Source organism: Ostrea edulis, chromosome 5 (assembly GCF_947568905.1).
Source record: "Ostrea edulis chromosome 5, xbOstEdul1.1, whole genome shotgun sequence".
NCBI lineage: Eukaryota > Metazoa > Mollusca > Bivalvia > Ostreida > Ostreidae > Ostrea > Ostrea edulis.
The window spans coordinates 17,772,791-17,789,666 of record NC_079168.1 but is presented as its reverse complement, the minus strand read 5'-3'; the positions used below and the strand labels follow the sequence as shown (position 1 = coordinate 17,789,666).

General features: G+C 33.5%; 1 protein-coding gene across 1 annotated transcript; it reads left to right on the top strand.

The window, feature by feature from the left end:
• Positions 1-840: 840 nt before the first annotated feature.
• Positions 841-16,335, top strand: LOC125649266 (uncharacterized). The gene is made up of 10 exons (XM_048876648.2): positions 841-1,134; positions 1,235-1,265; positions 1,589-1,732; positions 2,425-2,673; positions 5,649-5,792; positions 6,380-6,603; positions 8,351-8,381; positions 15,303-15,446; positions 15,770-16,012; positions 16,259-16,335. Exons 1-10 carry the CDS (start codon positions 1,084-1,086, stop codon positions 16,285-16,287), a joined length of 1,290 nt encoding a protein of 429 aa, XP_048732605.1. The 5' UTR covers positions 841-1,083; the 3' UTR covers positions 16,288-16,335.
• Positions 16,336-16,876: the final 541 nt, after the last annotated feature.

Here is a 16,876-nt window from a genome sequence, read left to right as displayed (position 1 = left end):
ATAAAAACTAAAGAGTAGGGCAAACACGGACCGCTGGATATACCAGATGTGGGATCAGGTGCCTAGGAGGAGAAAACATCCCCTGTCGACCGGTCTTATATCTCAATCAGGTAAAAGGAATAATCCTTAGTCAGAATCAGTGTGCTGTATTACAATCGGTAGGAAAAACGTCAGACAGAATTTGACCCAATGATATGTTGTATTGACAAACTAGAGCATCATAACGACCATAGAATTTGCAAAATGCTGACTTTAAACGAGACAGTTGACACCCCTGTAGCATCTACGTGTTTGTAATTTAACTTAGTATTCTTTAATGCTTGCAAGCTTACACATGTCTGACTGACTTCAAGGCAGACAGTTGATATGTCAAAAGTTTATCGAAAGTGTGAGATTTGATTAACAAAGAAGTACAGCTACTTTTGTTGATTCCTCCAACTGACAGAGTTTTATCTTGGTTGAAGAATTTTCAGAAATTGTACTAATTTGTGTTCAGCGGTGAAATTTGAAATATCTTACAATTAGAAATGTAGAGATATATCATTTCATTTTACTCATGCTTTACATAATAGCCATTCAATATTTATGATGTTATCATATTTAAACAAATGAATAAAATGGAGAATTGATCCGTCAGTAGCATCAAAGTGTCATAACGCTCAACTAGTAGTATTACAGGTATTGATCTTCATATGTTCTATATAACCGGTTTTCGTCGCTTGATTTACCTAGAGATTTAAACTCGAGGTCGTTCGACCTTCCCCTATTGAAATGCCACCATTAGCAAAGATTTGAAACGATTATAGAGCTATGGTAAGCCATGTTTGTTTACTTCCAGTTGTGTGTAGGTTCTTTGATATTCAGATTTATTACAAAACTTTTCGATTAGCTCAGATTATCAGACGCAGTGTGATAAAAGTAGATTAGAAAGGCAGCACAAACGCCAGAACTCGCCAAAAGTCTATTGAATTCATTCCCAATATAGAACTTCTTACGCTCCCATTCGGTCTGTTTACAATTTGAAAACTTTAATTTCCTCTCTTCAATGAATAAGTGGGGATACACTTCTGAAAATATTTAGCAATGCCACCAAAGAAGGTGGTAAGGAGAAGGAAAAAGAAACCCGTGAAGAAGGTAGTATAGAGACCAATAATGTGATAAAATTAGTTTTATAAGGTACTTTTTACACTTAAAATGCATGCATTTTAACACAAATTTAATCTTTCAATCATAGGAACCTGTGATTACAGATGAAGAAATAAAATGTAAGTAAATATATTTATCCTACATTTTTGATGACAGGATACTTCATTGAACAACATACATGTACATGTATAAAACCAATGTGTTTCAATATGGGAATGATCTCCCTATTTAAAAACAAAAGTTTGTTTATAACAATATGTTTTTCATTACTTAATCATGTACTCCTCGACGATAAAAAATATTTCATGACTGTCTGATTGAATAACGATTATATTCTAAATTAGTAACATGTACATTGTTTACATGTGTAGTACTTTATGTGTAGTACCGTATCCACGCCTATATGAACATCTCTGTACTAGAACTGTATGAATATTTATAGTGTACCAGCAAGTGTTCAGACGTTTCGATAAGGATAAGAATGGGACGATTTCGGTAGAGAACCTAGGGAAGGTTATGCAAGCAATTGGGCAGGATGTTACACAAGAGGACGTCAGATCCATGATCCAAGACTATGACAAGAGTGGTAAGCGTTTTCTCATCTATTGTTAGTATTTAGGATTTTCATGAAAATTGTCAGCACAACGATTTAACTCATAACAGATAATGAGGTGTGAGAAAAATACTTAAGTCTTTAGTTCAAGTGAAGACAGTCTTAGTATTTGTTCAGTGTTTAAATTCCGTATCCATTAATTCATCACTAATCATTACAACAGCAGAAGAAAGCAATACACATTCATAAATTTAATTGTGTAAAACAATTATACAACAAACTAAAGGAGAAATTTAAACCCCTATCAGAGATTAGTCTCATACAATTCTTTGTTTTCTGAACACACTGATTCCGTTCTTGTCATCGATTGCAGAATTTTGTATGAGGAAAGAAAGTGCATTTATTAAAAATACTTACTATATTTAAGATCAATTTGTCGATATAGCTGGTAATGAGCCACATCTCTAAAGTGCAGTAACACTTCCTCAAGTGTATACAGAGTGATTTTTTTTTTAAAACTTATGAAATATGGTTACCAGAAGCAAAATATAGTGCATTAAAATTGGTACCGTATAAGTTGTAAATTAAGTACCTTTTTGAAAACTAATTGCAAAGTGTAAATGCCGAAGCAAATAAAATACAAATCTTTCAAATGACTGTAGAGAGGTATTCATATTGCCGAATTTATTTAAATTTTAAATCGGCTGAATTTATTTTCTCTTAAGCCAATGGTTTCATCAGCTACCTCGATTTTATGACGATGATGGCCAAAAGAGGAGACCAGACTGAAATAATAACCGAGGAGGAACTGACAGAAGTATTCAATGTGTTTGATATGGATGGATGCGGTACTATTACTTCCAATGATCTCCGGGAAGCAATGGAAGCACTTGGAAATGGGATTACCGAAGAAGAAGCGGAGGAACTCATCCAAAAAGCTGATAAAGATGAAGACGGATTAGTTAACATTTCAGGTAATAGTCAGACATGATCTTATTTGCATATCAGACAGATTGTGATTTAATTCTCATTTATAAATAATAACGCTTAATATAATGTGTCGTTTGATTTCCAGATTTCGTCAAAATGATGGTTACCACTTGATAAATATCCATATGGAGCAGAATTTACAAATCGACCTCCACTTAACATCAATTGATGTGTGATGTGCAATGTTATCTGTGATATACGCTATAACTTATATAAATCCATGTTCATCGGAGACAACTGAAGAAAAGGGTTGGAATAAATTACGCAAACATACTGCTCCCTGATTTGACATTGTTAAGTCAATATATTTTTCATTCCTTACACTTAACATACTATTTGATAATATCTATCTATCTATCTATCTGTCTGTCTGTCTGTGTGTGTGTGTGTGCGTGTGCGTGCGTGCGTGCGTGCGTGTGTGTGTGTGTGTAAAGAAAACGAGGAAAAAAGAAGCTTTTTTGTGTTTGAATTTATCCAGCGTAAGACTGATTAGTTCAGTTCAGTCTTGAAGCTTGATTATAACTTTTCTATTGTCACAAACTACACTCGATAATTTTGATATGTAGACGTTTTGTTTGTTATCAGCTTTTGTAGTTTAGTGATAGTGTCATTTTCCTTTTCATCTAGTTTTCTGTGTAAATATTTTATCGTCCCGAGGAAGGGATAGGTCATCCTCAAAATTTGACGATTCACTGTTGTGCGTGACGTTGGTCATTTTTAGTGCTTTTTATATCCTTACTTAATTGCCCTCGTATCTACTATTAGATCCGACACTTTGGATGTTGAGTGTATATATATATATATATTGTGGGAGTTGTGAGATTGATCACTGTTCGTTGTCTTCACCTTGCATACAACAATAAGAAAGACTTTTATTTATATATACTTGTATATTGCATATATGATATAATAAACCATGAATTTATACGATACCATCTATCTATGTATGTACATGTAGGATTGTACATTTATGAAATTTTGAAATGCTACACTAAATTAAGTTATATCATACATAGACTGACTAATTACTTGACATCATTTTGGTAAATGTCTAGTGTATGGCTGGTTATAGCAAGCACTTGTTCAGAACCTATCTTTGTGAACATAAATGGAGAAGAGACTTTTGTCACATTTCAATTTGATGGAATTCATTAATATGTTGATATTTTAAGCCAATATCATTTATCATAAGTCTAACATTCAAATATAATTCAAAATGTCAATAAATCATGAATGGGCAACTTAACAAGTTGAAAATATACCAAATCGAATTTTTACTCAGTCTAGGGTCTCCAGTTTATTAGTATTACAATATAAGTGTGTTAGCCTAGATGACTTTATCCACTAAAATTTATCCGGATAATAATCAAAGCTTAATATCAAATAGTTGAATTATTAATCTCACTACCACAAGCATTTAACTCTGTTAATTAGCTTTGCGATTTATCAGATCCAACAAAGAAACATAACTCTTAATTTGAGATAAGGCACAGAAAAAGATATCTTTATGATCCTTAGCTCAAAAGCACTAGCCAAGTGGACTGTACTCGTTTTTTTTGCTCAAAGCAGGCAAATCAGAACAAGTTTGAGAATAGAATATGTCATTTATTTAGTAAATGACGAAAAGTATATACAGTACAGGGGGTCATTAAATCCAAGTAAAAATTAAGATCATATGCTGCAAATGACTAGATGACCCCCTGTTACATACATCTATAAATATATTATGCTGAAAACTTTCGTTACCCTGCGATGATGACATCACATCAGCTCATTTTGTGATCTGAAAGAGTCAATAGGTGAATTGTGTATTATAGATACATGAAAACCTGCGATTAAAAAATCAGTAAAACGTGGTTTTTCTCTTCTTCTTCTGATTACAAAGTCAACAGCATGTTCTTTATGATAGACTTTAAACTCTTTCAGCAGATACTAGAAATTATCTTTTAATGAAAACCTTGGATATGTCTGGTTCGTGTCATACTTTCCATTTGTAGACTCAGCAAAATCAATATCGAAGTTTAAAGTCGGCTGTAATCGTCAATGAACTTAAAGAGAAATTGTATTGGTGTATTGGTTTTTTAGGTATCTTAAAGATAGGTCTGTAATTTAGGTAGATCTTGTTTAACTTTGCGACGGATAAACACCATTCGTTTATTGATTAATATATTTTGACAGCGATCTCTTTTATGCCTTTCACACTTTTCAAGATGCAAGGAAAAACCTGGGATTTAAAAATAAAAGAATATATTGCTTGTAGCGTAGAAACCTAAAACCCGAAATCAATTGATTAGAATGATAATGATTAAAATTCACAGGGGTAGACACTTTCTAAACGTGTTTTAGAGAAAAAGTAGTGTGTTTACTCAGATGACAAAATATATATGTGTATGTAAACTCGTGCATTAGCGCGATAACTCATCTTCTAAATTACAGTGGTGAATTACAAAGAGTAAAGGGGAGGTAGAGGGTTTTCTGCCATTGAAATGGTAAGGTTTTCTTATTTCTCTTAAGTTACAATACATATGAAATTATTTCGTCTCTATTGCCCTGTTTCATTTGGATTGGGGGCCAATGATGACGGCTTATGTACTTTTGACAGGCAAATGTTTGGCCAGGCATTCTAACTGATGAACAAGTTGCAGGTAAATTCAAATTTTCTGTCGGTTTAGCCAGGAATTTCGCTGTCATTAAAACTTGTAATATGAGTCAATTTAAAGTAGTCTTAACACCAATCTGTGATTGAAGAATGGATAGTGTATTCATAGATAGAGACTACATGTGTATTCTCCTTTTCCAATTCCCTCGAACTATATACTATGTGTATTTTGTCTCAGTGCTACCTTTAAAAGAAAAGTGTACTTGTTTGTATTTCATTTTGAAAAATGTGGTTTGACCACTGGGCGCAATTTTGTTTCTGAATATACGAGGCACCTTAATTTAAAAAAAATTGTTGTAGAGTTCCAGGCCGCCTTTGAGATGTTAGACATAAAGGGGACAGGAAAGATATCAATAGCACAACTTCCTAACACTATTCGTTGTTTAGACCCCACCGCCAAACACGCTGATATAAACAACATGAAGAAACTCCTGGACAAAGACGGTATTAACTCAAACTTATGTCAAGTTGTGTGTTATCTGAAAGTTGTGCAAGTTTTACAAAATGAAACAGATACTTGGATAGAGCAGCTACACCACATTTATTCATTTCCACTAAATCGCATATTATAATATACTAAAAAGAAGCAAAAGTATTTAAAATACTTGTGTGTATATCTGCAATTTATTCCTTTTAAGAATTATTATAATTATTTACAAAACATGATATAGATATTAGCGTGTGACTTTTCAAATGAAATAGTGATTTTTGATTATTTTTATTACTTGATCAAGATATAGGGCTCACGCCGGGTATGACCAGTCGACAGGGGATTCTTACTCCTCCTAGGCACCTGATCCCACCTCTGGCATATCCAGGGTTCCGTGTTTGCCCAACTCTTTATTTTGTATTACACCTAGGAGTTATAAGATTAATCACTGTTCGTTATCTTCGCCTTTCATGACAAATATGAGCAATATTATACGATGTGTATCATATACTATATTTGGCCTTTGATATCATATGATAGTTTATTTTTCACAGCTCGTAATATAATGTAATTCAAAGATATTGGTATTGGGAAATTGTAGGAGAGTTCGGCTTCGAAGATTTTGTCAATGTTTTGGCTGTCCGAATGCGACAAGCAGACATTGAGGAAGAATTGCAGAGAGCATTTCGGATTTTTGATAAAGATGGTGATGGGTTCATAACAGTTCAAGAACTTAGATTTCTGATGACAAATTTAGGAGAAAAGTACAAGGAGGAGGAAGTGATAGAAATGATACAAGTGGCTGACATTGACAAAAAAGGGAAGGTAGACTTTCAAGGTATTTACTTATATTCATCCTTGATTGATATTAAACAGCGAGTTGTGATATTCATTTTCCTTCACTCTTAAGTGAACACGAAAAGCTTCATGTTGTATTGTAGCAGTTCAGTAGATGTTTGTAGGGCATAAAAATTCCGAAAACAGATATTGGGGCACCCTATACTGTTTCTTTGTACTGAAATACCTATATTCTAGATATGGAGGTGCTTAGTAAACATATAGTCCATGTTATACAGTATAGGTTTCCGTATCAATATAGAATGGATTTCAGAATAAAGTCACAGCATACTGCAATCTGTATATATTGTGCAAAGGAATTGTCACTTCTTTAAGTTGGAACCAATGGATCACGTTTCATCGTCTCCACCTCTTTTCATTTGTACTACCAATGTTTTCCATATTTTTCTCAATATATAAAAAGTGGAAAGTAAAGGATGTTTAACTTCGTGCTCAGATAAAGCAATGAAATTAACTTTTTCATGTAACATTTGTCATGTGGAATTTTTTTTATTCATTTTCAGATTATATCAAATTGGTGACCCAGTATCGAAGCTAAGATGTCAGCAGTAAATATGACAATTGCAATGTTAAACATTGTCAAAACTTATTTGTATATCATAGCAGTGTAGACCTCAAAAATCAAATTATATATGTTCTGAATAGGATTGACATTTTTTTTCCAATGAATATTTTCCTTCCTTTATAAAGTCAAAACTGCATACATTATTATATACAAAGGGATTAGAAATGTCTGGCAAACAACCTCTTGTGTATGGCGTTTTGTGTACAATAATTATGGATGGTACTGATTAAATTCTCTTACTGGTGATAAATACAGGTAAGCTTTTGGCGTTATTAAATTTTGTGCAATATTTGATTTATTTCCAGACATCTATTCACTGATACCCCAAAATGACCAAAATAAAACATGCCAATCAATTTGACATTGTTCGGCTTGAAAGCTTTCGAAAAATATTGATGATTCCTTTATACTCAAAAGTTGGATAACAAAATAGGTTTGGTACAAATACAGAGCGGCGACAGAAGAGGACACATTGATTTTCCCTTGTGATATACCTCGTTAAATGTTTGTTTGGTTTCCACTCTTGTAAATGTAAAGTCATTGATTAAAGAGAAGCGAACAACTTCAAAACTTTTTGGCAGCTTGTTTTGTCTTCAGTGAGCATTTTCGCCATACATTATAAATTTTGATGAACAAGTTGAAAAAAAAGTTTTTGGAAACCTATGGTGGAAATTTTAATTTAACCAAATAAAATGGTAAGTGATATTGATAAAGCGTTATTGCATGTAAAAGATGTCTTTTATGTACAGTGCATGTCTTATGTACATGTATTTCAATTTCAATGAAAAAAAAGTTTTGTTATCGATTTTTATTACATTTGTGTAATGAAATCGTATATTGCGACGAATAATAAAAGAGAAAATAGGATTTCATTAATTGAAGTAGTTGTCAAAATTCTGGAGGAAAAAACAAACAGATATTCAACAGTATTTACTTGTATTCCTTGAAATGTAAACATCGGACCTCTTCAATTCGTCCATTAGTGAGGTTTAAAATGACCGACAGCGATACCGAAGAACCAAATTATCAAGTAAAACATCTATGAGTCATAATGATTGCACGTAACACACGGAATCATCATTGAATGATTTTTTGCCGTCTCTGTTGACATTTAATTCATCATATCCACATTACTTGCATGTATTTCAGGTTGAAAACCTCACAGAAGAACAGATAAACGGTGAGGAATTAGTTAATAGTGAATTTCATAAAATTATTTCAAAAAGTTGATCTTCGATTTAACACAGGGCATGACCCCAGAGGCTAATGCACAACAAAATTACACATGTGTGTTATTTTATTAATCCCCTACCGGCGTAGTAAAAGGAGACTACTAGATTGTCCTCTCGTCAGTCCTTCTGTCCACTTCCGTCTGTCACAACTTAGTTCTTCTGTTCGCAAAAGCTTTTACTTGGGTCATAACTTATGAAGGTTCGTTGGAAGAGCTTTTATATTTCACATGTGTGTATTCCTTGTGATAAAACGTGTGTCAAAACGTTTGACTTTGTTACCTACATGTAAGCCTTGGCCATAACTTTGAAGTGGTTGATGAGGAGGGTTTTATATTTAATAAGTGTATTTCTTTCTTCGGGTACCAAATCTTTTGACCTTAATCTTGGGGTTTGACCAACTTTGAAAACTTTAACCTTGTCATTGTTAACTGTACTGCCATACATGAGGCATCAGTATTTCACCTTGTTTTTATCACGCTGAAATTTAGGAAGTTAGTATTTTATATGTTTTTTACTACTGCATGTTTACAGAACAAGTTTAAGTTTCTCAGAATGAAGTGGATTTTTTTTACGAGATTGATGGGACTTTGTGTCGAATGTAGTTTTAGGGATTTTCTCTGTACACTGTAATGTCTTTACTGAGGAATCTGAAATTTTATATGCGTTTATTGAATTAGTAGATAAACATTAGGTTTCGTTTTGTTACAGTTGAACAGATACATATATAACAGGGATTAGCAACCTCCTCAAGCCTTGTATTATCTCGCGGTCCTCTGTCGGTAGATTTAAATTACGTATACCGACTTTTAAGAATGAAAGATAAATTTCAATTTAATTAATTCAGCATCAATTTATCAAACAAATAAATAGGTTGGTTGTGTATTGTTTAACGTCCCGATTGAGAATTTTTCACTCATATGGAGACACCATTGCCGGTGAAGGGCTGCATAATTTAGGACTATACTCGCTTACAGCCTTTGAGCTTGGAGGGATCTTTATCGTGCCACACCTGCTGTGACACGGGTCCTCGGTTTTTGCGGTCTCATCCGAAGGACTGCCCTATTAAGTCGCCTTTTACAACAAGTAAGGGGTACTGAGGGCCTACATGTATTCTAACCCGGATTTCCACAGGACTCCTAACGATTTGTAGGTGGGACCGTCACATGTTTCGAGGTGAAATATTCTAACAAAAGTGTGAAATATAGTCACATGATTGACTCGATTCTCTATTTCTTTATTATGTGAGATCTATATTATTTAAGACATACCAATTTCTAATCAAGTTCAATTGATTTGCCATATATATTTACCAGAGATCGAAATTATATTATTTCATGGTACATGTGAAAAATAATATCCATCAAATCGTCCAAAATTACCCTATTATACATTTGTTGATCTTTTTTATTCAAACACACGAGGCGATAGATATGCAAGATACGTAAGTAGAAGGTTACTTGAGATAGAAACGAAATACCGATCTTTATATGCTTCATTGCACAGAATACTGGAGGTGTAATTGTTCCAAACACGGCAATAAAGCTCAACGCAGAAAATACGAATGAAAATTTGTTTGATGCGGTGATAAAGACGTCCTTGTTTGTAGATGATTGTCGACAGGTTTTGAAAATTAAAGAAAATGTGAAAATATTCAAAGGGATCATACGCAGAATATTACGTAAACGACCTTGCTTGGAACCGGTAGGGTACAGGTATTGCGGTGCCAGATTTACAGAATGCTTGTTTACTTTGATGTATTATCAAATCGATATGCTACATGTATAACGAAGAAAATACTGTATACAACATTTTATTTTTCATTCACCTGGTTTTCTTTTTATAAAATATTTTTTTTTATATAGTTTTTTATTTTTGTGCACATACCGGTATATCAGATATACAATAATATTATATCCAGAGAAGAGGAAAAAAAAGAAACAAAGAATATGAGCTGAAGGTATGTGGGATTTGAGAGAGAAAGAAGAAGAGAGAGAAGTTAAGAAAACAGAAGGTTCCATCGATTCCATTGGGCATCAAACATTTTCTTTTTACCATTTTTATACGAAATAAATTTTTGAGTTTCATAAAAAAAATTTCATTTGTGAAATTGCAGCACTCACACTCAAGGACTTTTTAGTGCATCTTGCTGTGTACACATAGTATTTAAGCCATAAGATAATAGTGTTTTGTATCAAACTATTATTTTCAATAAAACCAAGAATAAAAGATTTTTTTGTAATAGCTATCTGTAAATCAGTCTTATCTTCTAAAAATGCTCTTTTTTCTACATTATTTACAGTAATGCCTTTGATATTCTTATTCATTCTAATTTGGATTGCTAATATTTCCGCACATATCAAAAATATGTTTGGTGATAATGGATCCCCTTGTCTGAAACCTCTCTGAATAATGATTCTATCAGAGAGATTACCACCTTGATTGATAGCAGATGTAATTTCTGTATTAAAAATCGATACCCAATTCCTAATTGAAGGGCCAAAATTAAAAAGTTTTAGCACTTTTTGTATAAATGTCCACGAAAGAGTATCAAAGGCTTTTTCAAAATCAATAAGTAGTAATAATCCAGTTATATTTTCTTCTTCAGTATAGTGCATTATATCATAAATAAGCCTTGTATTTTCTCCAATATATCTGTTGGGGATGAAACCTGTTTGATCTTGATTAATTATTTTGTCTAAGTATCTTTTTATTATATTCGCAATACAGCCCGATGCAATTTTATACACAGTATTCAACAAAGTAATTGGTCTCCGATTCTTCAAATATTGTCTCGGCTTGTCACCTTTTGGTAACAATGTAATAATACCATGTCTTCGTGTAATAGAAAGACAGTTATTTTTGTACCCATAATTAATAGACCTAACTACAAAAAGACCAATATACTTCCAAAACATTTTGAAGAATTCAGCAGAAAAACCATCAGATCCTGGGGATTTGTTTGATTTCATTTTGTAAAGGGTATTGGAGGCTTCCTCAATAGTAATGTTACCTTCTAGTGATTCAGATTCTTTATTTGAAAGTTTTGGAACATCTTCAATACCAAGATCATTGTGCAAGTCTATTGCGTTCAAATTGCTTTTCTTGTATAATTGTTCATAGAATGTTTTTGTTTCCCTTAATATTTCTGATTGTTTATAAATTACTGTACCATCATTACACTTTAATCTTGGTATGATTTTGTTAGTGAAATTTCTAGATTCTAACGTACAAAAATAATGTGATGGTTTTTCTCCTTCTTCAATCCATCTAGCTCTACTTCTTACATAAATACATGTACCATGCAACTTATCTTTTCTAATGTTTTCTAATTCTTGCTTTTTACTACACAGTTCATTGATATTGCTGTCACAAACATTTTCTTCTAGTAATTTGATATTTTCTTTTAATTCTTTTCCCTCCTTTTCTTTCTTCTTTTTGATATATGATGCATAAGAGATAGTTTTACCTCTTATTTCTAAAAGTAATGTTTCTAAAAAAAAAAGTTGATCGTTAATAGAGAAGGAAATGTCTGCATCAGATATATCATGTATGTTATCAAAATTGTATACAGGGATTGCATACTGTTTCTTTACCTTTATAATAATATCTTTGATACAATCTAAATAATTTTCATCATAGAGCAAAGAGCTATTAAACTTCCATAACCCTCTACCTTTCTTAAAGTCATTAAAAGATATCTTCAAGGATATCATTGAGTGATCTGACCTATAACTAGGTTCTATAGTACACATTTCTAGCCCAGACAAAAAAGTCTCGGATATTAAAAAAAGAAATCTAACCTACTTTGTTTCAATGGAGTTTTTCTTCTCCATGTGTATCTACGAATATTTTCATGTAGCTGTCTAAATGGGTCTATGTAAGGATTAATTTCCATAATTTCTAAAACTTTATCTCTTGCCTTTGGATTATTAATATATTTGTAGTTATAATAATCCAAGTCTGGGTTTAGAACCAGATTAAAATCACCACACCAAATAATATTACTGCATTGCATATCATCAATGTGATTTTGTATATTTTCAAAAAATAGTGGTGTATCATTATTAGGACCATAAATAGTACACATTAATACTTCATGACCTTCTATACATGCTTTAAGTATAAAATAATTTCCATCAATGTCACCCTTTTCTATCAGAGGTTTAAAGTCAAAATTATTATAAGAATTGCAATTCCCCTGGAGTTTGTAGAATATGAACTGAAGAAGCACTGGTATCCCCACAAGTTCCTTATTTCATCTTCAATATCATGTGAAAAATGTGCATCTTGCAAACAATAAATATTACACTCTAAAGCTCTTAGGTAGTTAAATACGTCCTTGCGTTTCGCAATATCACCTAAACTTTGGCAATTTACTGAAATAATTCTAACCATTCAGATTACAAAAGGGAAAAAATAAATAAATAAACTTACTGAGACTAAAGTGATACCCACTGGAACCATGTTGAAGTTTGTTGACAGAGAAATGGGGATAGAGATAGAAAAGAGAAAAAAGTAGAAATACATATACGTATAATGCAGTTAAATTAAGATTATCAGTTGTCAATAAAAAGAAAATCTAACTGAAAAATCGAGCTGTGAGACGTGAGAGTCACTTTGTTTGGATGGCAGATGTCCAAAATCATTTCGTTATGACACCGGAAGTACAATAACTCAACACTAAAGTCTAAATCGATAGCGGATGGAATTTTTATTCCCGGATTTTTTTCATTTTGAATTCCTTTTAGATGTTAGAATGTTTGTTTCTCACTTACTTAGAAGTACACTGCCATAATATTCACTATTTAGTCGTAAATTTCCAAACTTTGTGATCACGAAAAACGACCTCCTACCTATCGAGCGCCATCTTGATTTTTTTTATAAAATAATTTGATCAATCTGTTCTAAACGTCGAAGAAAGCAATTTGTTAGGTACGATCATTATAATTGCAGCAAGGTCATACAACTTTGATTGAAATGCCATTGTGTAATACGATTTTTATTTTGCGTTATAGTAATATCAATTTTATGTTATGTTAAGTTTCATCAATATCTTATTATGACATTATACATGTATACTAGCTGAAAAAGAAACTGTGGATTATAAAAATTAATATAATTTTTCTACATTTATTGTTTATATTTATAAAATCTAAACAATCGATAAAGGTGATGTTTTTAAACAATATCGGATAGTACCCGACTCAGATGCACGGACTTTTTCATGGTTAGTGAAAACATGTTGTTTATTGAAGTGTTCGTACACACGACTTTCACTGGCCAATACCGTTTGGAGCAAGAAGTGTAAAAGGTTTGTTTGGACACTATTCGTTAAGGAAAGCACTTTAGTTTTGACAAAATTTATCCTTCTGCCATGCCACGACTCAGTGCAAACCAACGTAATCGTGCTGTTGGGATGCTTCAAGCTGGAATGGCACAATATATAGTAGCAAGACACTTTGGAGTTCATCGGAACACCATCCAGTCACTATGGAGACATTTCCAACAATCTGGTAACACTCGGGATCGACCACTTTCTGGGTGTCCTCGTGTGACGTCGCGTCGACAGGACAACCACATTAGACTTGTGCACCTGCGAAATCGTTTCCAGACAGCAAGTTTGACTGCTCGCAGCATTCCTGGATTTCATCCAATCAGTCCAAGAGCTGTGCGTAATCGTTTGCACGAGCACAACATCAGACCAAGACGTCATCGTATCGCTAGACTAGCGTGGTGCAGACGACATCTGTGATTCAGAATACAGGACTGGGCCAATATTCTGTTCACTGATGAATCCAGATTTCAATTGGATAGCAGTGACGGCCGTTGTAGAGTGTATCGTCGCATTGGGGAGCGGTACCAGGACGCTTGTGTTGTGCAACGTCGACAATTCGGTGGAGGCAGCGTTATGTTGTGGGATGAAATAACAGCACGTGGAAGGACCCCTATACAAATTGTCAATGGAAATCTCACTGGCGTACGCTATCGAGACGAAATTATTCAGCGCCATGTGATACCCTCCATACAGAGATGGCAAAATCACATCACTCTGCAACAAGACAACGCAAGGCCACATGTTTCACTTGTAGTCAGGGACTTTTTTGTTCAACAGAATGTCGATGTCTTGCCTTGACCAGCTGTTTCCCCCCGATTTATCGCCGATCGAGCACGTCTGGGATGAAATGGAACGACCTCTACGCCGTTTACTAAATCAGCCAGTGACATTCGCTGATTTAGCTAGGCTTTAACCAATATCTGAAACAACATCCCTCAAACATTTCTGAACACTTTAGTGGCATCAATGAGACGCCGTTGTCAAGCATGCGAGAATGCAAATGGTGGTCACACGCATTATTAACTTTGTTAATTCAAGTTCGAATACCAGTGTCTTTTTGGAGTGTGCTGAAATTGACGTTATTCGACGTTAACATTAATGGATTATGAAATGTTGTAACGAATACATTTGTTAACAGTATTACAAAAAATAATATTTGCTCATTGTTATTTTTTATTATTTTTTCATATATTAAATAATGCAATTTCTTTTTTTCCGCTAGTATACATGATATCGATGTTCGTTGATTATATCTGTAATAGAGGAACTTTACTTTGTATTTCAATCTCTTCGGTTAGTTTTGTCAGTTCTTTGGTTATTAAACACAATCACATATTGTTTTCTATGGGATTGACGGAAAAAGATATGTACTGCATATCTTAAGGTTGATCGATCCGCATGTGATGTCATAGTTTTTGCAAAATCTTTATCTAATTAATTTTGACTAATATTCTTTCCCCCACAGAACATGGTAGGTTTTACGCTTGGGGTATCATATTTCTCTGAATGAAAAAAAAGAGATTTTAATCTTCAGATATCAAAGAAGCGTTTAAGGTATTTGACAAGGACGGTGATGGAACTGTCAGTACGGAAGAACTAGGAGCCGTAATGCGATCAATGGGACAGGACCCCACAGAAAAAGAACTGATGGACATGATAGCGGAAGTCGATGTAGATGGTAAACTTTGAAGTATAGAATATGTCAATAACTCTTTAAAAGGCTCAAGTGTCAAACTAATATACGTCAGGGAACAAAGATACACGTTACAGAAACTGATTCAGAGTTATTAAAATCCATATTTCAAGAAAATTGACTTCAAACATGTAAATCTCATTTTTGGAATGAAAAAGCCTTGATGTTGTATAAAATTACATATATTATGGGTTCATGTAATTATACACTACAAAAAATGTCTATTATACTTACATCTTCCTAAAAAGGACAGACGAAACCATCTATGGTTGATAGTAAATACTGCTAAGATGATTCCCATTATGTAGGTAATGGTGATGTGGAGTTTGATGAATTTCTGCAAATGATGGCAAAGCAAATGCAGTGTACGGATTCACCGGACGAGCTGATCGAGGCCTTTCAAGTGTTTGACGAGGATAAGACAGGGCATATATCTGTGGATGAGTTCCGAAGCGTCATGACGACGCTGGGGGAACAATTAACTGACAATGATGTTGATGAAATGATTGCGGATACTGGAGTGGGAAGCAATGGATATATTCGATATAAAGGTATTGTGTCAAATGCAATGATCTTGGGTTTTTTTCCTTTTTTTTTTTTTTTTTGCTTCCATATTCGGTGTTCTATTTAGAATTATTGTTTCCCAGAAATAGAAGGAATCTTTAAATCTATCGTGATAAGCAATCAATCAGACTCATTTGAGACGGAGTTACTTTTACAGTTTATAAGCAAAGAGCCTTAACTCGAACATTCATTGTAAATTCCTGTATGAAACTTTGTATTTTTCTTTCTTTCAGATTTTGTGAAGCATATTACATCGAAGTAACCCAATGTATATCTAAAATGTTAATAAATGGTTAAGAATGCATTAAAATTAACTTATATATTTATAAGATGCACCGCAAAAGAATAAACCATTTTATTATATAGCTAATAAATAGTCTATTGTAAAATCTGCGTAAAATCCTGAGAATGTTAGCGTTCAATATCCTGAGAATTTATTGAACGCTAACTTTGCATTGCGTACATTGTATGCGCCAGAAACATTCCGAGTATGAGCGTTCAATATTGACGTTAGAGTCACGACGTAAACAAGCCAAAATGGCAGACGACGGTCCTCCGAATCTGACAGAGCCGGTATTTGATATTTACTTAAGCAAAATGTTTTACTGTACTTAAATTGCGATGTCCCCATTCACAAAATCAGTTTGCTTCATGCATTAATGACGGGTTAAATATTGAACAGTTAAGAAATGCATGTTGATATTGCACACTGCCAATATTGATGAATTCTCGTCTATTTTGGAGTATTTTAAGTGAAAAGGGATATAATTTAACAACTAAATACTTTAGCTATATAATAAAAGGGTTATTGAACTTATATTGGTGAATATCGGCACTCGTTGGCTGTCAAA